Raw genomic sequence first — 22,953 nt, 5'->3', positions numbered from 1 at the left:
GTTTCCATATAAACCTCCTGTTCCCCAAGAGTTTCCTTCCTCGTGAGACCCCTCTATCTCCCTTTAATCGGATTTTTCCCCGTTCCTTCCACACCTTGAGCCAAACGCTATCTCCCTACAACCTCTTCCACTCGATAAAATCGATTAAGAAATAATCGAGGGCTTTTGAAAACGAAGCGTTGCCTCGCTCACTGCTTTGCAGCGGGGGAGAACCAAGGCTGTCGTCCCCTTCTCCCCACGGTCGGCTTAACTGGTGAAACCCCGCTTTTAGGCTTTTAAATTAATTTCCACGTTTAATACGAGCTCCCTTCAAGCTTCATCCGTTCTGCGAAGATGGAGGGAGCACGGCAGCTCCCGGTACAGCCGCCCCGTCGGGGGCTGCCGGGGTGCGTGAGGGGCTGCGGCGAGGGCTCTGCCCCCCTCCTGGGGGACCCGGTCGGCGGGGACACGGTGCAGGGCCTCCAGTGTCCCGCTGCTGCCCTCCCCCGGGAGGCGGCCCCAGGGCTGCTTCCCGTGGCCGCGCAGAGCCGCCGGGGCCGCGCGTTGGCTCCGCACCGAGCAGGCGGCCGGTGCCAGGGCTCCGCGGCTGCTCGGCGGCTGCTCCCGGTGGCCGCCTTTGTTGCTCAGGCTTTTTCAGGACCTTGTAGCTGGCACCTCTCTTCATAGTCACAATTTGATTTTTTTTTTTTTTTTTTTTTTTTCACATGCTGGGCAAACAGTAACAGCAGCGGGAAGAAAAGGCCTGGCAGTGAGACAGAGGGAATGGTGAGGTCTTTAAAACGTGGTACCAGGAGCATAAATATTCTCAGGTGGTTTCAACTCCAAAACAATTGTACTATTCAGCACAAGACTAATAAAAATCTCGGTGTTGGGAAAAAAGAAAAGGAAAGAAAAGACATAAAGCACGGTGTTGCTTAGCTGAGCCACGGTCCAGCAAGCTAACCTCCAGGAAAGGTTTAGAGAAGTGTTCAAATGCTCTCAACTTCAGGCAGGAAACAAGAGGAGGAAATAAACCTAAACCGGAGACCTTTACTAGGGAAGCGGATGAGAGTCGATTGCTGCGTGCCCCACACATCACATGCTCGCGCTGTGCCAGGCAGCCGTGCAACAGCCGTGGACAGGGGAGATGTCTGCAGCTCTAGGAAAGATTCGCTCAGTTCGAAACTTAGTTAAAAAAATACTGTTCCGGTGGAAGGTCACAGTGGTCCTTTGAGTATGAAACTGAAAGACCCCCTTCCCCCTTCCCTATCACGTGATTCATTAAATAATTAATGCAGAGGTTGCAGAATAGATATGTATTCGTCAGGAAAATCGCAGACATGGTCTCCTTGTGTCTGACGTGAAATTCAACTGTCCTTTAAAAAACAAGCCTATAGCTGAGGGGAAAAAAAAAAAAGAGAGAGAGAAAGAGAGGGGGAGAGAGAGAGAGAAAGGGGGAGAGGAGGAGAGAGGGAGAGAGGGAGAGGGAGAGGAGAGAGGAGTCTGCAATAAAACAATTCTCAGGAACCACGAAGCCACGCCGAGGGCTGGATTATTGTAAGTAGCAGGGGCTTCCCAATTCCTAGCGTGTCTATATGTCCATGTAAATTTATTGTTTGTTATTAATGTTATTGTCGTAAAATGTGACAAATAGCCGTCTTCATTTCCTCCCATTTCTCTTCACATGGTGGTATGTGTGTTTATACCCATCGAGGCATTTCATTGATATTTTTAGGAATATTCCTCTCTCTCCCTCCCTCTCCCTCTCTCTCTCCTCACAACCTTTTTTTCCCCCTTTCTTGATTTATTACAATAAACATGTCAGCAGCAGTGCGGCTGCCATTGTGTGTGTGTTTGTGAGAGAGTTGTGTTGTTTATAGTGGTGTCCACGATAAATCATTTCTCGAGTGAAAATGATGTGCAAGCGATGATATTTTAGAGCGAGGATCTCTCTCTACCCCACTCCCTGGAGTTGATTATTTCAGACGATTTACAGTAATAGATCAGCAGCTAATATGAAAGCTCTGTAGCTGGGGGTCTTAAATTACAGCATCTGTGATTACCAATTAAGGAGAGATTTGTATAAATTTGGTAAACCCAGAACGCCTCATTGGCATATAAACCTAGTAAAAGAGCACGACCTTAATAAAAAAATTACAGTGCAGAGTCTAGCGCTGCAGCATCCTTTTATCAACGATAACTCATTTTCTTCCCACTTTCTCCCCGTTTCTTCCTCCCGTCCCCGGCAGAAGGGGTTTCTTCGCTGGAAACAGGCACAGGTTTCTTTAGCAAAGCAAGGCAACTTCTCGAGGTGTCGCACTTTAAATCAAACACGGAAATAGGGCTTAAAAGGCGAAAATGAAATTGCGTCGGGAAGCCCGAAGGTAGCTACCTCCAAGAGAGACACAAACATAGTCTCAGGCAGGAGGGGGAGTTGGCCCGGGGACCCGGCACAATGGGGCTGCGGCAAGCGGGGCGCTGCCGGGGGACCCTGTCAGAGGCGGATCGCCTCGGGTCCTTCCAGCCACCCACCGCTGATAGCACCAGAAAGGGGAACCGACTCGTTGCTGGTAGTTCGTTGTTCTTTTACAGCAGGCGGATGACTGTGCGTGGCTTTCTAGAGCCCTGATCTCGCTAAGGCTGTGACGATGATGGATGAAGAAATAGAGAATAATGTTCTTACGATGAAAGTTGGAGAAGGTGCTCCAAGGAATGCTTTATATTTAGGAATCCAAGCCTGTTATTTACCTCAGTAAAAGCAAAGCTCCGAGGAGTAATAGCTGTAGAAATAAGCTTAAATGGTAGCAGAACCTGGCTGGCAGCTCTTACCTTTTTAACGATTGCTATGCAAAGCATAGCTGGACTGTAACAGGGAAATTCTTTTTAAGCTACTGAGGTACGGTAGCGAAGCTGAAGCCTTGGGGATACGGTGCGTGTCCCAGACCGGGGGCACTACTACCTGCCTTAATGTCAGCGCGGGGAGTGCAACCTCCGCGGAAAGTGGGATGTCAGGAGCCACGCACTGCCCTCCCTTCCCATCTCCGGACTGGACCAAATTGGTCCTAACCGGGAGTGTTGAAAGGGAAGGAGGAAGTGAGAGATCGCGTTTTTAAATATTTTACAAGCTCCAACATGCGAGGAGTCAATAAAACTGACAACAGGACCAAAGATTAAATGTTCACACCGGATTCTCAGATGAGAATTCACCGCTTTCCCCCCCCCGCTTCCCTTCCCTTTCCTCCTCCCTGCTCACCAGCCAAGTCACCACACGAGTGGGGATATTTAACTCTGTCTGCTAGTGTAAACCTTTATGTAGCAAAATTAGAGCAACTCAGCGACTTTCATTAAATATTAAAGGAGATCCAGGGATGGTGACTGAGCCAGAAATGCAGCATCATTCTCTGTCATGCTCCGTATTAGTTTAAATTGTCGGCTTCAAATGGATGCAGACATTCTCCCCCCTCGGTTCCCCCTTCCCACCCCATTTTAGTCGGTGACATTTTGGTTTGGTTTGTTGCCTTTTTTTTTTTTTTTTTTTTTTCCTATTTGTTTGTTTCCTGGAGGCTTGGGATGTCGAGCGTGAGAAATTGGCACCTCGCGGGGGGCGGCTGCGGGCTCGGAGCGGGGGAGCCACCCGCAGCCCCTGCCCTGGGCGGCCGCCCCGTCCGAATCAATCCTGGGCTTTATTGAGCCCCGTTCCGGCCGCCATTGTGCGGGAGTCGCCCTTCAATAATCAGGAATCAGGAGAGGGGGTGGACGGGTGCTGCCATGTCGTTCTGGCAGAACCCGTGGTGGGGACACGCCACTTCCCTGGCCCGGGTGGAGAGCCCCAGACCCTAAATAGGGCCTCAAAGGCCGCAGATCCTGAATAAGAGCCTCAGACCCCGATTAATAGGCTCAGAGCTGGGATAGGATCCCGGACGCTCGGTGAAAGCCCCGGACCCGGATCAGGAGCCCCAGACCCAGAAGAGCAGACCAAGACAGGGACGGGACCCCGAACCCGGAAGAAAAGCCTCAAACCTTGCAGGGCACCCCAGACCCAGGGAGGACGCAAGCACGGGAGGGGAGCCCAGATCCAGGATGGGATCCGAGCTGGGCGGGTGGAAGGCAGAGCTCTAACAGCCCTGCCCATCCCGGGCTGGGGGCTGTAGGTGGGAGTTGGGGCGTTTGAATTGCAAAACAGCCGTTGGCCAGGGGTCTGGACTGGGACGACACCCCACGGCTCAGGGCTTCCCGCTGCTCCCTGCACCCATGCCAGTCCCAGCCTCCTCCGCCAAAACAAATTTCTCCCCGCCGCCTTTACCGGAGGCCCGAGGGAAAGGACAGCGGGGTGTCCCCTCTCAGCACCGCCTCTTGCCGCCCAGCAGCTGCCCTGCTGGAAGCTTCCCCAGGCCCACTACCACAGCGAGCAAATCGTTCCTTACCACTGTTCCTTTATTAAGTTGTTGAAAGCGAGTTTTAGAGAAAGTAGCTGTTGGGCGTTATAGTTACAAATGGTAGAAATAATATACAAGAGACGGGAGGAGATAATAAGCTATTTCAAGTAGCTCAACCAAGGGCTGTTTCATTAATTTCTGTTCAATAAGCTTTCCTCCTTGCCTGTGTCATCTCTTCAGAAGTTCCTGGTCTATCAGCGCTGCGAATCCGTGTTTCTCACATCTCATCCCCAAAGAAACCTCCCTCCCTTCCCCTCTCGGCCAGACATACCCCATCTTTTCCCAGAGAGGAAGCTATTAACGTTGTAAATATGAGTCAACATCACCTTAATTCATAATTTATGGCAGGCGGTAGGAGAGAGTTATTTAAGATCAAAGCCTTGCGGAGGGCGAAAGCTGCACGGCAGTAAGCGGAGCAGAGCAGAGCAATAACGGAGCGCAGCGCAGAGACCTGTGGGGCGGGCGCGGAGCGGCGGCGGGGGCGCGCGGCGCCTTCCCGCGGGGGGTGAGGGCAGCGGCGGCCCGGCACGGGTGGCGGGGGGTCCCGGTCCGGTTCTCTGCGCGGATGCCGCTGCTGGAGCCAAGCGTCGCGGGGCAGCGCAGAACCTGCATCAGCCGAAATCCAGCTGCGACTCAGGCCCGAGAAACCGCGGAAAAGGTCGCGGAGCTGATGCCAATTATGCTCCATTTTAATATGTAAAAAGGGAGGCGAGCACGCTTCATGGGTAGACGAGACAGAAGGGAAAATCTGCTCGCTTTTCACTGAAATAGGCAAAAGTCTAGAAACGGTGATGGTTTCCTTTGAAGTTTGCTCTCTCTCACACTTTGTCGGGAGGAGGGAGAAGAGAAAGGGGGGAGACGAAAGAAATAAAAGGCAATAACCACTTTTCAACACTTCCCCGTGTGTAACCGACCCATTTGAAAAGGAAGGCTATAAATCAGAGGCGATGGTGGAGATTTGACTTTTTTTTTTTTTTTTTTTTTTAGCGTGGATATAAGGGGAGGGGTTAAGAAGAAATTCCCTCTCCTTGCTATTTTGTCTGCTTTTGATGTCCGACTCAATGCGAAATATATCAGTGCTTTATTGGCAGCAGTATCTAGAGGTCAGGAGAGAAGCCTGAAAACCTTCGGGTCAAATTCTCTCCGAGCACGTCCCTGTGAGATCAGTAGGGGATGGCAGATCGCAGCCTCTCGGCTTGTGGGGACGGGGAAAGGGACCGGCCTCCCTTCCCCCCCCACCCCCAGCTCCCGCGTCCGCCGCCCTGGGGCGCCGGCAGCACCGCAGCACTCGGAGCCTGCCTCGGGTCCGGGTTCCGGCCGCTCGCCTCTGCCCGGATCGGGTGAGGGGTTCCGTGGGAGGGTTTGACCCCCCCCCATCCCCCCGGCTCCCGGCTTCAGAGCCGACGCCGCTCAATGTCACGCTTCCCCCTTCCACCAGCATCCCGATCTACATTTCTTCTCCCTGGGCAAAGTCGAGCCTAAAAATAACCTCCAGGGTCTGTTTTGTTGCTGCTGTTACCTATCCCTCTGAGGTGCAAACGCGAGAGTCAACAATATTACCTGGCAAAGGGCAAGGTTTAAAGGCGGGGTATTTACCCGGGTGCTACTGGGAAGGGTTGGGGGGAGGAAAGAAGAAGAGAGAAGAGAAGAGAAGAGAAGAGAAGAGAAGAAGAGAAGAGAAGAGAAGAGAAGAGAAGAGAAGAGAAGAGAAGAGAAGAGAAGAGAAGAGAAGAGAAGAGAAGAGAAGAGAAGAGAAGAGAAGAGAAGAGAAGAGAAGAGAAGAGAAGAGAAGAGAAGAGAAGAGAAGAGAAGAGAAGAGAAGAGAAGAGAAGAGAAGAGAAGAGAAGAAGAGAGAGAAGAGAAGAGAAGAGAAGAGAAGAGAAGAGAAGAGAAGAGAAGAGAAGAGAAGAGAAGAGAAGAGAAGAGAAGAGAAGAGAAGAGAAGAGAAGAGAAGAGAAGAGAAGAGAAGAGAAGAGAAGAGAAGAGAAGAGAAGAGAAGAGAAGAGAAGAGAAGAGAAGAGAAGAGAAGAGAAGAGAAGAGGAGGAGGAAAAAAGACTCGATGGGTTTTGCATAACTTTTACCCTCCCCCTTCTGTCTCTTTCTTTCTTTTCTTCATTCGTTTCTTCCCTTTCCCGGGACGAGACATATGGAATCAATTTTGAATCCTGACATTGAAGGCTGGCCAATTCCTACTGGCTCTAAAAACCAGAATCCATTTGGTTCCCTTCTCCCCAGCACCCCTTGTCACTCAGTATTATAACAGTCTTGCAACATTTTAAGTCTTTATAAAAAGAAACAGCTTTCCAGATAGATACCACGGATTCGTGAGTGGGGGAGTTTGGTGTTTTTTTTTTTTTTTTTTTTTTTTTTTAAGGAGAATGTGAGCACAAACTGCCCCTCCCGACACCCCCATCTCAGCCCCCTCCGCTCGGTATCTCTGCAAAGGGGCCGCATCCTTTCAATACTTTAAGCTGTTTTGGAAGAGTTTCTGGTTTTCTCCACGTCAAGTCAGTTCCGTTTGAATCGAGCGAGTCCAAAATAATCAAAGCATCTTTGGAGAAAAAAAAAAAAAGCGTCCGAGCAAGCTGTCAGCAACATCCACCGGGGTGCAATAAAGTAGTTTCTTCTCTTCTCCATAATTTGGCTGCTTCAGTTGTGAATTCGCACCACCCTGATCCGGCTTCGCTACTTCTTGAAGTCTTGGGTTGGACAGTAACGCAGGTAAGAAGTTAAAAAAAAATAAAAGAATGATGCCTCTCTGCCTTTCATATCTTCTCAGCTCCGACGCTGTGAGATATAATTAATTGCTCCGAAGGCTTTGACAGGCTTCTCCACCGGCCATCATGAGCTATAGCCGACTTTCTCCTGGTAGCAAATTAAGACTGATGCCTCGGGAGCAGGACTGGGGAAGCTGAAGCTGAGCAAAAATTATCCCGCACGGTCCATAACCGAGACCGGCCACAAACTGTTTCTTTCCAAGTGCGTGTTTACTCGTGAAGTTTGTCCGGGACACATTTGTTAAAATTTTAGCACCTCCCTCGTTTGAAAAAGAAACTACAAAAGCCCATTGGAAAAGCGGGGTGTTAAGCTGAAGAATGTATGTGATGGTGATTTATGGCCCCACAGAGGTTTTTGTTTACTTGAAGTAGACCCTAATTACAACGGCTTCTAAGAAATAAATAAATAAATAAATAAGTAATCCTAAGATCTGTATATGTCCATAGTAGGGTTTCCCTTCCCAGGTCTGGTTGTAAGGGCCAGATGTGACCACAAAACGTCTGGTTAGTTGAGCTGCTCGTCCTTTTAACCGTCCAGTGCATTTGACCGAAATGGGTAAGAGACTCAAACGTTTGTCATAGAAGTGGTGGCTACTCGGGGAGTCCGACCTACTCGGGGAGCTCGAAAATATCAGGCTTTTAAAAAGAGGCAAAGTTAGTTTTTGTCAGGGGAGAGAGGTGCCCTCGAAAATGGTTCATTTCGCTCAAATGCAATTTCTGTGATTGAAAGGGAAACGCTCGGGAGGGCGAATTTTCGCGTGGGAATATTGAGTGCAGTGGTCTGCGGACTTGTGCTCTTCGTTTCTGGCTAAAAAATCCATCTCCCACACACGTTCTTCCCCCACGCCGTGAACTTCCGATTTCATTTCAAGAGTGAGACAATAAAATCGGTTGCATGGGGAGGGAGGAGGGTAGCTGGAAGAGTGAGGGAGAAATCGAATTAAACGCGGAAAGTTTTCTAAATATATACATGTGTGTGCTCTCTGTTCTCCTTTGATTCCTTTCCCTTTAGAACAAGATAATAACTCAGTCCCCTGGACAAGTTGCCAGTTCTAAAAATGTCCTCATACATTGTGAAACTGGAAAAGTTTTGACTCAGTGTCTAATATTTCCCGAGGCGAACTGGTATATTGGCAGAGAGCACGAGCTTGGATACACAAGTGTCTGTGTTTTTTTGTTTTTTTTTTTTTTTTTTTTCCTGAAAATTGCTTTGCATTAAATTTCCTCAGCTTCAGAATTATCTTTACTCGCCTCCAGCTAAACTTGATTTTTTTTTTTTTTTTTACCAAGCGCTTGATCTGTTGGCGAATGAAATCTGAGAAGAAACCGCAGGCCCTAAGTGGCCGTAATTTAATTGATTTTATCATAAATCATCAACTTCATGAAGAAGCAAAGTTTTCATTGAAGTAAATTGATATTAATGGACACTTTCTGAAATCTAGCCATATAGATCTGTATGTTGTTGGTCCTCCCACTTCTCTTTTGGGACAGGAGATTTGGGTGGGGGAGTATTTTTCCACACTTCTATCTTTTTTTCTCCTACTCTCCCTAAAAACGATTTATTGCAGCGTGGGGGATCTGATCCCTGGCGTGGCGAGGTGGGGGGGGGAGCTGGAAGCTCTGTTCCTCTTTGTGGCATTTTACAGCAAGGCCGAAATCCGGGAGCACCGAAACGAGGCTCTTCTGGGTGGATGAACATCGAGCAGCTGGGTTTCTTTAGGTTGTTCCCTTAGCTAGGTTGTCCGCTCTGCCCATGGGTTTGGGGGCGTCGGGATTTGATGTTTCTGGAAAAAACACGTGCATTTCAGCGAGGTGCATCCCGGCTCGGCCAGCCTTGCTCCCATCCGTGTTAAAAATAAAAATAGGATTTAAAACCTCCTCTTCCATCTGCCTGTCCTATGCTGTGTTAAACATTGTCGTTCCCAAAACTTTCCCTCCTAATTAAAAATTAACTAAGAACCCGGGAAAGAAGGGAGCCCTTTGATATGGTGATAAGTTTGACAGACCAAATACCCGTACATTAAGAGAGGATTTTAGCAAAGGGCAGTGGCTCTGTTCTGTGCCCATTGGTGGCCGTCTGTGAGGCGACTGCAGAGATGTACACTGAGGGGAGAATGCGGGACTCGGTGGTATCCTTATGGTTCCCTACAGAAGATAATTATTCGGTGAAAACATTTTACCAATTTCGGTGAAAGAACATTCTTTCTCCCTCTCCTGAGAATCCCTGCTCAAAAATTGTTAGTCTCTGTGAATTATCACTTGGAAGAAGGTAAAATGGAGCTTATTTCTTCTCCCAGGTTCCTTCTCCCCCATGCTCAGACCGTCTTCCAGCGACAGCCAGGTCCCGGATTCAGGCGAGTACCACTGCAAAAATAACCAAATTTCTTCCTTTTCTCACAGAAGCAGCCACGGTGGTAGTGTGGATGCCTGGCCCTCCTGGGAGGCGAAAGAAGGGCAGTGGGAGAAAAGCTTTGAATCCTCAAATCCTCATTCTTTCTTTCGCGGGGAGGGAAAGGGGGAGGTAGCCTGGACGAGGGGCGAGGAGCCCGTCCCCAAGGCCTCCGAGCGCTGTCCCGCCGCCGGCAAGGCAGAGAAGCCCCCCCCGCTTCTCCTGTCCCCTAACCCCGGGTGTTTCCCCTCTGTCACCGTCGCCTTCGCCGTTTGGCTGGACGCCGAGGCTTTGGGAGCGGTGGTTGTTGCGGTCGCTTTCCTCGTTAGTGTTTGTTCGTCTCCTTCGCTTTCAGGACAAAAGATTAAAAGGGGGGCGGGGGTGTGTGTAGAATTAAAGAGAGCGAGAGCGAGAGAGAGAGAGAGAAGAACGAGCAGCTGGAGCTCCCCAAACCCAGGCCAGCCCCAGCTGCGGCGGCAGGGAGCAAGGGGCATCGGCTTCCTGGGAAGTTTGGGAAATTTGCTGGTGGGGGAATTTGTGCGACTGGAGGGGGAGCCGGTCATTTACCAATTCTGTATAAAATAGGGGAAAGGTTGACGTGTCCCAGTCACGTGAGCACATAATTCAAGCTATTATTTTGGCATTTGGAGTGGGGGTGGAGAAGAAAAGCGGGGATGGTGATTCCCAGCCCGCCTCCGGTGAGCCGCTCCCCAAACACCCATGCGCACCCGCTGGAACCGCAGCCTCGCTCATCCCAAACCCGCCCCAAACCCACCCCGTCCCGACCCCGCCGCACGTTTTGGCGACGGGGCAGGAGAGTGGTGGTGCGGGGGACGCGAGGATGCGAGAGGCTGCGGGGGGGGGGGGGGTGCGGGAGGCAGCGGGGGGCTGCGGGGCTGCCGGGGGGTGCGAGAGGCTGCGGGGCTGCTGGGGGTGCGGGCGTGCCGGGCACCCATCCCGCAGCAGCCTGGGAGCGGCGCGGAGCCGGGCGTTGGTTTGTTTTGTTGTTTTTTTGGAGACAATTCAAAAGCACTTCCGCTGAGCGATCGTTAACCTGGTGAGTTATTGCTCCTCTAAGCAAAGGTCATGGGGAGAAAAAGGTCTAATCTGTCAAGGAAAAAACACTGCTCACTCAGGTTCATTTTGATTTCTTATCCGGGCTGGCTTCTGTTTGGGGTTTAAGGAGGTCCTGGACCTTCCGTTACTCTCCCCTCCCTCGGGCTCTCTGAGGAATGGGAGCGTGGAAACCCAGACTCCTTCAAACCAAAAGAAAAAGGACCGAGGGAGGCTGAGCAGCCCCCGGGGAGACGGTGGGTGCCGCGGGGGCCTCCACCCTGCCCCGGTGAGGGCCGAGCAGGGGCTGGGTGGGATCTGCACCGCCTCTGAGAGAGAAATTAATGCAAAGCAGATAGAGCAAAGCCCCAAAGTCAAAACAAAGAACACCGGGGGAAAAACTCGCTCCATCCATCGCTCTTCTGCCTTTACTGCAAGGGAATAAATTAAAAACAATGAAAAACAAACAGCTCCACGCCCCCGAAGCCGTTATTTACGCCAAATCCTTTCTGTTTGTTTGTTTGTTTCCCTTTTCCCCTCCTCCCTCCTGCAACCACTCCAAATAAACGCGATTTTCCTCTTTCTCCACCTTTCGGTCTGCCCACTTCTCCCGGGCCCGGCGTGGGAGGAACTTGCCGAGACTCAGATTTCGTTTGCTGAGTTCACAACGCAGAAAGGGTGGTGATTTTTTTTCCCCCTCTTTACAAATCTCTGTGTGTACTCTTCAGAGGGAACTGAAAAGCCCCAGTTAACTGGGGAAAGTTGTGATATAAGTGGAATATTGCCAAAACTGTGTATTAAAGTGTGCGCTCGTGTAATAATAATACTAATAAAAATACAGCTATGGGCCGCCGACTAGAGAAGGTCACGAGCATCCGCGGGTGATTTATGGACTCGTGGATGTTGTCACAAGCAGAGTAGGGGTGTGAGGGGAACATTTTTATTTGAGATTAATAACATCAACATACAGAACGGAAACGGGATTATTAAAGCGACTGAATGTTTCCCAAAACGAAAATATTTTTAAATGAGATTGCTTTTTCTTTCTTCCCTTCTTTTCCCTCTCTGAGTCCTTCCTGCGAACGTGGCGGCGGTAAATCTCGGTGTGGCTTTAAAAACATTACGGCTTGATATCGTTAATTCTGATGCCAAATCTCTGCTGTGCGAGCGGTGTCCTCGTACACCATAAAGCATCCCTCCCTTCCCCCCCCCCCGCCCCTTCGTGGCGATCCTCCGACCAAACTGGAGTGCACGAAAGAACAGCCCCCCCCGGCCCCCTTGCTAATTCCCAGTCCTTCAGGAAAGCGGCCTCGTGCTTTCCCCGATGTTTTCCTGTCCTTGGATCCGCCTGTGCTTAATCCCGAGCCCCCCGGCCCCGCCGCCTGTTTTGCCAGCGCGGCCCCCGGCGACCGGTCCCGCGGGGGCGACGGGGGAGCGGGGGCAGCCAGGCGGCCGTATCAGGGTTTTACGGCAATAAACCCCAAAAGACCCGTGCCCCCTCCCCTCCCCCCCCCCCCGCACAACTCGGGTACGAACGCGCAGCGAGCGGTGCGCTCCCTGGAAATGCCGTGGTGGCTCGGATGAGAAGTAACCTCCGAGGGGAAATGCTGGGGCTTTTGTTATTAGAGCCTGTCTTCTCCCCCATTCCTACCCAACATTTCGCTGTTTGATGAATTCCCTTTGCATTCCCTTGTCCACGCTTTTCTGACCGAAGTTTCATACTTTTTTCTTCCCCCCCTTCAGTTCTTCTCCTTTCTCAAACTCCACCACAGCCTCGTATTTGCTGGACTGGACATCCGAGAATTGGTGAGTTTTGCTGAATATCCTACCTGGTCCCTCTCCCTCTGTCCGTCTCTCTGCACCAGCCTTGCAAGCCATTCCTGCTGCAGTCACCCAGCGTGACCCCCCCCCACCTGCACGGAGCACGGTGCCCGGGATCTCACTATTTTCATTTTGCTACTTGCTTGTCTTTAAACTTTGTGATTTATGGCCGTAACTTTGAGGGAGTGTTTTAAATGGAAGATATTTCCTGTACTCCCTTTGAAGGGAAAGCCAGTCAGATTGCAACATTTGCTGCTAATTTTGTGCGAGGGAGTTACATTTTAAAGAAAAATAAGCTGCAACCGAAACAAAGATGGTAATACACAGCGAGCCTAAAAACTCTTTAGAAGAACTCAACACATAAACGTGCAACTTTTTTTTTTTTTTTTTTTTTTTTTTTTTTTTTCTGCTGCCAGTTAAAGCAAAATTTTGCACTTCAGAGGAGTTACTTGCAGAACCCGAGATACTTCTGATTGCCTAGGTACCATAATAAGTCAGCGGACATCTATATTCAGAAGCCTACAGAGTACTTCACCTACAGAGAAGTCTTTAAAAAGAGTCCGAGACAGTTTTTCCTCTCTCCTTCCCTGGAGTTTCAGCGCTGGGGGCTCCAAAAAATGAACTAACTTGTAGCAGAGGATTTATTTTGGAGCTGTTTATAAAAAGTCACACGGGGATAAAAAATTGCAATAGGGATGTCCCCGGTCGAAACTCTCACTTCAGGGATCTGAACGCTGCAGTCAGAACAATAGCTGGAAACACCGTAGTCCTTGGGATAACACTTTATCCATCACCTAGAAAATTGTGGCTGTCCAACTCAGAGTTAAGTCCTCTCAAAACTCAAATGTTTGCTAGGACATCCTTCTTTCCCTTTTCCAGAGTCACTCGCCTAAGCTGAAAAAAAAAAAAAAAAAAAAAAAAAAAAAAAAAAAAGGAGATGCAGCCCCCCAGACGGGGTATGCCTTCCCCGCGAAGTCCACAGAGCCCTTCTGGTCACTCCTTGTCTTGTTGCTAAACGTAAATCCCCCCCGTCAGCACTTAGCCAAAGGAGCGAGCGGCAGAATTAAAGGAGGGAAGATAATTGCGATGGGCAACAAAAGTACCACTTAAAACAACAACAAAAAAGTGCAGACACCTAAATTCTTTGCCCTGCCTTCCTCCCACTCGCCAGCCCCTCCTCGTCACGGACGCTCCCCAGAACGCTGCTCGGCGAGTTTCTGGGAGCGGAGGAAGGCGTGCGCCTTGGGCCGGGCACCCCGAGCGGCACCCGTGGCTGCCCCAGCACCCGGCCTCAGCCTTCGCGGCCCCCCGGTGCTCGCGCCCAGACCCCCCCGAGCTCCCCCCCGCGAGGCCGGGAGCCGCCCGCAGGCAGCGGCCGGGACGCGAACTCCGCGCGAGTTCCGCGGGCCCCCCCCGGCTCCCCCCGCGCCCCGGAGAGGCTGCGGGGCCGCCCCCAGCCCCCCCGCCCCAGCCCCCAGCCCCCCTTCGGCCCTGGGCCGTCTCGGGGGGGGCCTCTCGCCGCCGAAGTGCCGCGGAGGGGCAGCGGCGGCTGTTGAAAGCGCCGCGACTGCAGCCGGCAACGGGGGGGGGACACACCATGACTATGTTGAAACGGTTTATTAGCATAAATTGACACCTAATTGTTAAACACGTGAATCAAAGGCAAGCTTTGCTATCTTTCTGTCTAGGCCTCTGTCCACCACGTCTGCAATTAGCATAATTTTTCACTAGTGACGCTGTTTGGGAGGCTCGTTGGCTTTGCCCAGCAATCCAGCCCAAATCTTTATTTTTAAATATCCCCTCCGTTTTATTTCCCCTTCGCCCCCCGCCCTCCCCTTAGCCTGGATTCTTTTCGTTATTATTTTAATCCTAGCCAAGCACTGCATAGTTAAAAAGGGGGGGTGGGGGGGTGGTTGTGTTCAGCTTTTCTTTCTTTCTTTTTTTTTTTTTTTTCCCTTCTCCTTTCCCTTCTTCCCCTTTGCTGTGGTAAAGCAGAGGCCATTGTTATCAGTGAGCAGAGCGTACCAGTCTATAGGGCAACTAGAATCTCAGGGTTTGTCCATTCAAAGCCCTCAGTTTTTCTGCACATCTTGGAAGCTGGAAAGCATCTTGATTTTTTTTTTCTTCCCAAACGGAGACAGAGACAATTTGAGCTGCCGTAACAGAAAGCTCCACTGGCTGAGCCCCCTCCCCCCTGTTTTGGCTTTTTTTTAATACATTTATATATACATATGCTGGATTTTTTCCTCTCGTGTACTTCTTTAACGTTTTTAAAGGAAGGGGGTCATTCCTTGCTTATTGATTGCGTGGATGCTGGATGTGAAAATATATTATGTCTGCCTGTGCTTTGCTCGTCAGAGACTAAGGTAAGCCGGACTCAAATAGGCTATCACTTTGTGAATGGCGGAGTATATGTCCCAATGATTTATGACCATATGACTCCAATCTCGGTTCAAGAAGAGTTCACAAGCTTTAAGCTTCCTTCCACGCAGAGGCTCTTTTGCAGCCCTCATCCAGGGCCTTTTCCTCTGCTTTATAACTGGGGAGTTCTGCTTGGTGTGAAGCTCGGTTGTGGGGGAGGGAAAAGGGAAATTTTAGGAATGTGTCTCTATTTTCCAGGCATATGCACCGCAAGGCAGTCGCTGGGATCTGAGGTCTTTCTCAGCAGCCGACTTATTGTTAAGGGCATGTGTAGAATATTTATTATCGATAATAATTGAAATTAAACACCGGGCTATTCCTGTTTTCACCGGCTCCGGGCAATATTCCTTGGGAGGGGGCGGGGAGAGGGGAAAGGCGCTGCTCTTCTTCATAAACAGAGCCAGGTCGGGAATTTAGGATTTCCAACATGGAGGGAACGGTTTTACAGAGGAAGACATCCGCCTTAGAGTTCTACCTTCTTCCCCCGGGCGCTGGATTTCCCTTCGCCCGCAGCCCTCTCCCCTCTCCCCTTTCCCCTCCCCGATTTTATTTCCATGCCCCCGAAGCTTCGCCCCCAAAAGTTCCTGGCGAGGAGTTGTGGTTAAACGTTACGGCTGGCAGAGCGAAACTTGGAGCGCGAGGAGACCCCGGCAAGGACCCTGCCCGGCTTTAATTGGAACAGGAGATAATCGAATATTTATTATTCTGCCTGAGATTTTTTTTTTTAAAACAATTCCTTGGAGTAAATAATTAGGATTGCGGCCGTCCTCGGCAAAGATAAATGAGTGGCATTTGTGAGGCGCTGAGAGATGAGGTACAAAGCAAATCTCTGGAAGCCACAAGCGAGAGAGAGCTTTTGGGCAAAGGGGGTTGTAAATTTATTTTATGGGCTTTTTTTTTTTTTTTTTTTTTTAATCGCTGTTATTTTTAGCTGTTTTCGCTGAACCTCTTCACTCGGTTCTCTTTTCAGTTTTTTTTTTTTTTTTTTTTTTTTAAGAAACCTATGCCAGACAGGAAGGCCTTGGAGAAATTCCCACCTCTGCCCTTCTAGACATTTTCAGCAAACCTATTCATAATAACAGCGCTGCTGTTTGTTAATTAATTCACAGCTTCTCAGCTAGGGTACTGGAGTATACTTTTTAATAAGACTTATTTATCATGGTGCGGGAACCAGAGGAGAATAACTCCCAGCAAAGATATAATTCTCCCTATAGACAATAACACATCTCGGTGGAAGATACAATACATATTTGGGAATGCATAAAGGATTTAATCAGTGTAAAAAGCAAACCAGTCCCTTCGTGGACACTGTCTGAAGCTGTGTTAGAAGTATACGGAGGTTTCATCTGCCATGGCAGAGGAACACAGCAGTCAAGGAAGAGAAGGGAAGGGAAAAAAAAGATGCTATTTATTGTTGAGCTGTGGCTTCTGTTAAACCCCAGTACTCAGAAATATCACATTAGATTCCATCTCTGCAGATTTTATTTTATTTTATTTTATTTTATTTTATTTTATTTTATTTTATTTTATTTTATTTTATTTTATTTTATTTTATTTTATTTTATTTTATTTTATTTTATTTTATTTTATTTTATTTTTAGAGAATGAAAGAGCCCAGATAAAATTAAATATACAATAGATACAATTAAATATACAATGGATATCAATTTCAAAACAAAATGTTCAGTGGCTCCTTGCAAACTCTGAGCTGCAGAGAGAAGTTACTGCATTTTTAAAAGATGTTAGCTACACATCAGATTATTTTCAGTAATAATAGTTTTCATATTTCTGAGGGCATTTCTACTCTGCATCGTAGAGAAAGTTTAAGCTAGAAAGAAAGAAAGAAAAGAAAGAAAGAAAGAAAGAAAGAAAGAAAGAAAGAAAGAAAGAAAGAAAGAAAGAAAGAAAGAAAGAAAGAAAGAAAAAGAAAGAAAGAGAAAGAAAAGGATGGAGAGAGAAAGAAAAGAGAAAGGTTTCATTTTGTGATCTGAGGTTTTGAATTGGGTTTTTATACTTCTAGGGCTTGGACTTGGGGAGAGAGGAATTATGGAAAATGGACAGGCTACAAAGTTAGGAGCAAATGGTCTGGTGACACATTTGTTTTCTAAGGGAAAAAAAAAAAAAAAAAAAAAAAAAAGGCAATTAAACTGCTTTTGGAATTACATCTTGGCAACAATAGTTCCAGATTCAAGAGCAATGAGTACGGAGCAGTGCAGGCAACAAAAGGGTATGTTTTCTAAATGCAACCTGTGCTGCCAAAGAAAGAGAGAGAGAGACCAACAAACAGGCCAAAGGAAGCACATTCTTGAATTCATGCCCCTGCTTAAATCTGCTTAAAATATTTGCCTCGAATTCCAAAGACACTGTGAGTCTCTGTGTAAACAGCAAATTGAGCCAACTGTGTCAGGACACTTTTACCTGGATAAAACATATCAACTATTGGCTATTTTCAGTTTTAGAACAAATATACCAGAGAGTGGCCTTACAATAAACTTAGCATACTGTTCTGACTCTAAAACATGCTGTTGTTTTTTATGTCCGTGAACGGCTGATTTTAATAGGTCAGGGATAAGAAGGCATGAATCTCATTCTTCTCATGCTTGTAGCTAGCAATTATCTGTTCCATATTATTGTATTTACGTTAATGTGCACAACTGCACATGGATTTGCATGTGTACCCCCCCTCTGTGGGTATATGTGTGTATTCCTATGTGTATATATAGAGAGATGAGTGATAAATACAGATGTAAATAGACATATAAAGATGTAACCACATGTACTTACTGAGCATGTGCGTAGTTATACAACCTTGTTGTTATGCTCTGAGAAAAAAAAGGGGCTAACAAACAACAACCAGGAAAACTATCCCCAAAAATCAGCTCAACATTTTTGCACTAAAACATCTGATGAGCTTTCTTAGGCTGCACACAGGACAAAATCTGCTCAAAGCATCTGTTCACCCTGTTCTGCAGGACCCTATTCATGTCATGTGCCTTTCAGGCCCCAAGATGGATTCATAGGCTGGGTACTATTATTGTGTGTTTTCTCCTAACCTTTCAGGTCAGCTTCCAATAGACAGCTGGAAACGGCCTGTCACGTGGCCTTGGGGTGCCAATGTTCTGCCATAGGGGTGTCAAGACCCTGGTAGCCAGAAAAATCATTTTGAGGAATCCCAGAGATGCAGAAGACAACATACTACGACAGCTCCACGCTCTTTGGGGGCTACTCCTATGGGAGCACCAACGGGTTCGGCTACGAGGGTCCACAACAGCCCTTCCAGCCAGGCTCTCATGTGGAGGGCGACTACCAGAGGTCTGCCTGTTCCCTCCAGTCCCTTGGCAACACAACCCCTCACGCAAAAAGTAAAGACCTGAATGGGAGCTGCATGCGTCCAAGTTTGCCCCAGGAGCACCATCCACCTCCAACTGTCTCGCCGCCCCCAAACCCTGCCACCAATAGCACCAGTAACAACAGCAATAACCAGTCAGGGAGCAGTAAAAGTGCCCCCAGCAAAGCCAACCTCAGTGCAAATGCCAGTCTCACCAAGCAGATTTTCCCCTGGATGAAAGAATCGAGGCAAAACTCCAAACAGAAAAACACTTCCCCTAGCACAGGTACACTGTTCTCCTCTTCTAACCATCCACTTTCCTAACTTGTCAGGTAACAGAGCCACTGTCCAGAGGGGTCTTTTTTGGAGGAAGGATGGGGGGGAAGGATCCAGCAAGGATCCAGGTGCTGGGCATGATCCCAAGGCCACTAGCCACACACACCGGCTGGGCCAAGCAGGCTTGGCCCATCCTGCAGTGCTGACCAAACCCTCGGTTTCTTCTGAACATAACCAGGGCACCTCGGGGAAGTGCAGCCAGGCGGCTGTACACAGCCAATGTCTGGCCATGCAGATGCAGACACCCAGTGATGTGCACCTCTGATCAATCTAGAGATGAGAAAGCCAAGTGCTTGTTTTCTTCCTTCCTCTCTGCCTCCAGACACAGCAGTAAACACGGTGCTCTCTGACTGTGTGTGCCTGTAGGGAGCATATGCATAAATACAAAGATATTTCTGCATGCATACACACATGCATCTCTAATGCAATCCCAGATAAAAAATCAGTATGAAAATAGCACTGTTGTGACAAATGAAAAAGCTCTGCAGCATGCACTTCACTACAGTAGTATTGTTTATCTAGTACATGCATGCTTATATTACAAAAACATAGGTACAAATGCAATTTGGTGTTAAACAATGTGCGTGTAAATATTTCGATTACACAAATATGAGCCGCACACAAGATGTGTATGTGTGTGTATTAACACCTTAATAAACAAAGTACCTCCCAACACTGACCCATGTTAATATTAATTGGCTTTGCAGTGAGTGCCCCCCTGCCAAATATTATTTTCTCAAAATTATCTGTTGAAAATAATCGACTCCTAAATAAATGGCCCTGGAATCCTTTTCTACATGACATGATCAAATTTTCATAAACCAGGGGCAGCTTTGGAGAACAGAACTCTTAATAAATGACATGATTATGGAGTGCAGGCTAATGCAAGGGGGTGAGGGAAGGGGGGGGTTGAACTCTTGTGCCTGTTCCAGGATTTATTAAGAAACGATGCATTCAATTTCTGCATGTAAGTAATTATCTTTTATTTCATTTCGCGGCCAGCAGAAACCTGCAGTGGCGAGAAAAGCCCTCCAGGCTCCTCGGCCTCAAAGAGAGCCCGCACAGCTTACACCAGTGCTCAGCTGGTGGAGCTGGAGAAGGAATTCCACTTCAACCGCTACCTGTGCAGACCCCGCCGTGTGGAGATGGCCAACCTGTTGAACCTCAGTGAGAGGCAGATCAAGATCTGGTTCCAGAACAGAAGGATGAAGTATAAGAAAGATCAGAAGTCAAAAGGCATGGGGTCTTCTTCTGGAGGGCCTTCCCCCACCAGCAGCCCGCCCCAGCCAATGCAATCCTCTGCCGGATTTATGAATGCCTTGCACACCATGAGCAGTAACTACGATGCCCCTTCACCGCCTTCCTTCAATAAGCCCCACCAAAATGCCTATGCCATGCCAACTAACTACCAAAACCCCATCAAAGGCTGCCCCTCCCAACAGAAATACACCAACACGGCCCCTGAGTACGACCCCCACGTGTTACAAGGGAATGGGGTGGCCTACGGGACTCCCAGTATGCAGGGAAGTCCCGTCTATGTTGGAGGTAACTATGTGGATTCTATGCCCACCTCTGGCCCGTCCCTCTACGGCCTCAATCACCTGCCACATCCCCAGGCAGCCAGCATGGACTACAGCGGGCCTCCGCAGATGCCTCCGAGCCAGCACCACGGACCATGCGAGACCCACCCCACCTACACAGACCTTTCCACGCACCACGCATCTTCTCAGGGCAGAATCCAAGAGGCGCCCAAGCTGACCCACCTGTGATAGGGAGCAGGGACAGGCTCGAGCCAACTGGATGGGACCCAGACACGGGACAGAGAGGAGGCGAAGAGGGCAGGACTGGCTTCAGAAGCATTTGTGTCAAGCTATTTATTTATTTTTTTTTTAATTTTGTTGTTTTTTTTTCTTTCATTCTTAGGTTTTTGTGCTTACCGTTATTATTTCTGGGTTCCGTTAGGCACAATTTCCAATCATTTCAGTATTTACTGACAAAAGCAGCTTTCTCTCTGAAGAGATATACCTCCTGTGGGTCAACACAAATGCTTCTGAAGCTGTTTTCGGGTAGATTTGTGGGAATCTAGCAGATTTTTTAGCAGCAACATCCTTAATTTTCAAACAAACTACCGATTACCAATGGTAATCCTTGGACAGTGGACAGCAGAATAGCCAGCCAGCCAAATCTTAAACAGTTGGTGTCTCTGCATCTACAGAAACCTACACACCTGTCCATATAGGCAATCAAAAGAGATTCCCAAGAAAACTACCCTCCTCTTCAACTTCTTCTCTAGAAAAATGTTGTGCTTTCCTTTCCAGCCTTCAGAGGAAGGGCATCCTTTTTTGATGAGTAACTTCCCACAAATCCCCACATAAACTGCAAATATACACACCTGCCAACATGTAGAATTCACACTCTTCCCCTCTTACCCCACCTCCCCTCTCAAAAATAATTAAAAAAAAAAAATAGAATAAGAGAGGTCTAAGAATTGCAAAAGGTTCAGGAAACAAGTTTCTGAAATGCCTAAAAACCCACCCACACTAACAGCAGTCCAAAGAGAGGAAGAAAGAGTTGACAGGTCTGAATATTTTTCCACCCTTGCCACTGATGATGTGAAGTTTCCATTTTTCCATTTGATGACACCGTTGGTTGACTTTTTTTTTTTTTTTTTCGGGGGGGTGGGGAGGGAGTGGGGGGATGTTTCTTAGGGTTCATTGACAGAAAAGCAATCTTAAGACTTAGAAGTCCTATGCTTCTTTACTCCTCTTCTCCTGACCTTACGTGAAAACAGGGTATATTTGAACAAATGGAATGTCCTCCAATAGAAGCAGAAGTGAATGGATCTCTAGTATTTGCTAATGCTTTCTTGTCTGGACATCTTTGTTGCACTTAGAGTTTACATATAATGGGTATAAAAACAACTTTGAAGGGCGTCCGTCCAACTCAGTCGAGATGTCCTTCAATAGGTGTGTGTTCTGGTGAACATTCATATATATTTATTGGTTATAGCCAGTTTAAAATATTTTCCTTTTTGTATTATTTATCCCCAATATTATGTATTTATATGAGGAAAAAAAAAAAAAGAATCAAATTGTACTTTTTTAGTATTTACTTGTTATAAAGGACATTGTGTTTCCTCGTCATTGTACAACAAGCTTATTTTAGTTATTGTAATTTAGAAAGACCAGTAGTTTTATGTTACCTTCGTACTTATGAATAATGTAATTAGTTCTACTGGAGGCATGAGAGCAGAACCAGCCTGTAATTGTATAGTCCCGGTTAGAAGAGCTAGAGCTGACCCCTCCCTCCCACCTCGCCCTCCTCTCCGGAGTTTTCTTTGTTCTTACAGTAGTTATTTTATTTCCTTGCTTAAGGGTCGTCTGTCGAGCAATTCTTGAATAAACTTTCTGTTATCAATTTTATCTCGTCCCATCAGTCGGATTTAAAAGCAGAGAAAGAGAAAACGAAAAAGAAAAAAAAAAAATAGAAGGAGAAGAACGGGCAGAAGAGGGAGCGGGGGGGGGAGAGGAGCGAGCGAGGTCCCGGAGGGGCCGGGGCCGGGGCCGCTCCCGCCCCGGGCCTGCTCCCGCCCGCGGCACAAAGGGGTCACGTGGCGCGGGGCCGCGCTGCCATTGGGCCGCCGCGAGCACAAAGGCGGGCGGCGCACAAAGGGCGCGGGCCGCGCGCGGGGAGTTCCGAGGCGCTGCGCGGGCACGGCCGCGGGCACGCGCCCTCCCCTTGGGGTTGGGGCAGGTGGAGGTGGAGGTGCTGCCGCTGCCGGGCGGGGTGGGCTTTGGGAGGTCCCGGGGAACACCGGCAGCACCACGCCACCGGGACCGGGCCTGCCGCGTGCCCGGCCGGCGGAGAAGCGGCGCCGGGTCCCAGTGTAACAACCACAACGACGGCACGGGGCGGCACGGAGCCCCGGGGCCGCTTTTCCTCCCGGCGCTGCCGCTGGGCTGTGCCGACCCGTGCAGGGAGCGACCCTCCCTTCGGGGAGGCTGTCACGTAAAAGCACAAAAGCGTGCGCGCTGCGCTGGGGATCGGGGCAAATAAAGGGAGCTTGGCCTGGGCTGCGGCTCGGGGGAGGCTTCTTTCCCCTGTCGCTGAATGCGGTGCTCTCAGTGCCACGTCCCGGTCGCCATTTGCTGGGTTTGTGGCAGGGATTCCCGGGAACTGGTTAAAAATCGGCACGGAGAACCCAATACCGAGCACGCAGCGCGGCACAGCTCGTGCTGCCGTCAGAGGGGTTCTCGCCTGCCCCCGGCCCTGTAACTCCTCGCAGCCTCCGGCCCGATCTGTGTCCCCCCGTTGCAGGCGCAGACACGGCTTTGTCTTAAACGGGTGCGTTTCCGAACCGCTCGCTACCCGTGCGGATTCCTTGCTGCTGGGCGATGCCTCTCCCCTTGAGT

The 22,953-nt window shown here is 48.9% G+C and overlaps 1 protein-coding gene across 4 annotated transcripts; it reads left to right on the top strand.

The window, feature by feature from the left end:
* Positions 1-1,128: 1,128 nt before the first annotated feature.
* On the top strand, positions 1,129-21,951 carry HOXB3 (homeobox B3). 4 transcript variants are annotated; one of them, XM_082778949.1, is made up of 4 exons: positions 1,129-1,536; positions 12,379-12,441; positions 17,938-18,491; positions 19,547-21,951. In XM_082778949.1, exons 3-4 carry the CDS (start codon positions 18,056-18,058, stop codon positions 20,308-20,310), a joined length of 1,200 nt encoding a protein of 399 aa, XP_082635075.1. In that variant the 5' UTR covers positions 1,129-1,536; positions 12,379-12,441; positions 17,938-18,055; the 3' UTR covers positions 20,311-21,951. The 4 variants fall into 4 exon arrangements, with proteins under 4 accessions (XP_082635075.1, XP_082635072.1, XP_082635074.1 ...); XM_082778946.1 differs by having other exon boundaries at positions 19,544-21,951; XM_082778947.1 differs by lacking the exon at positions 1,129-1,536 and adding an exon at positions 14,733-14,822 and having other exon boundaries at positions 12,377-12,441; positions 19,544-21,951.
* Positions 21,952-22,953: the final 1,002 nt, after the last annotated feature.

The sequence above is a fragment of the Aythya marila genome (genome assembly GCF_965140915.1).
Source record: "Aythya marila genome assembly, chromosome: 25".
NCBI classification, from domain to species: domain Eukaryota; kingdom Metazoa; phylum Chordata; class Aves; order Anseriformes; family Anatidae; genus Aythya; species Aythya marila.
The sequence above is the reverse complement of the archived record's forward strand: the minus strand, read 5'-3'. Positions and strand labels throughout refer to the sequence as shown.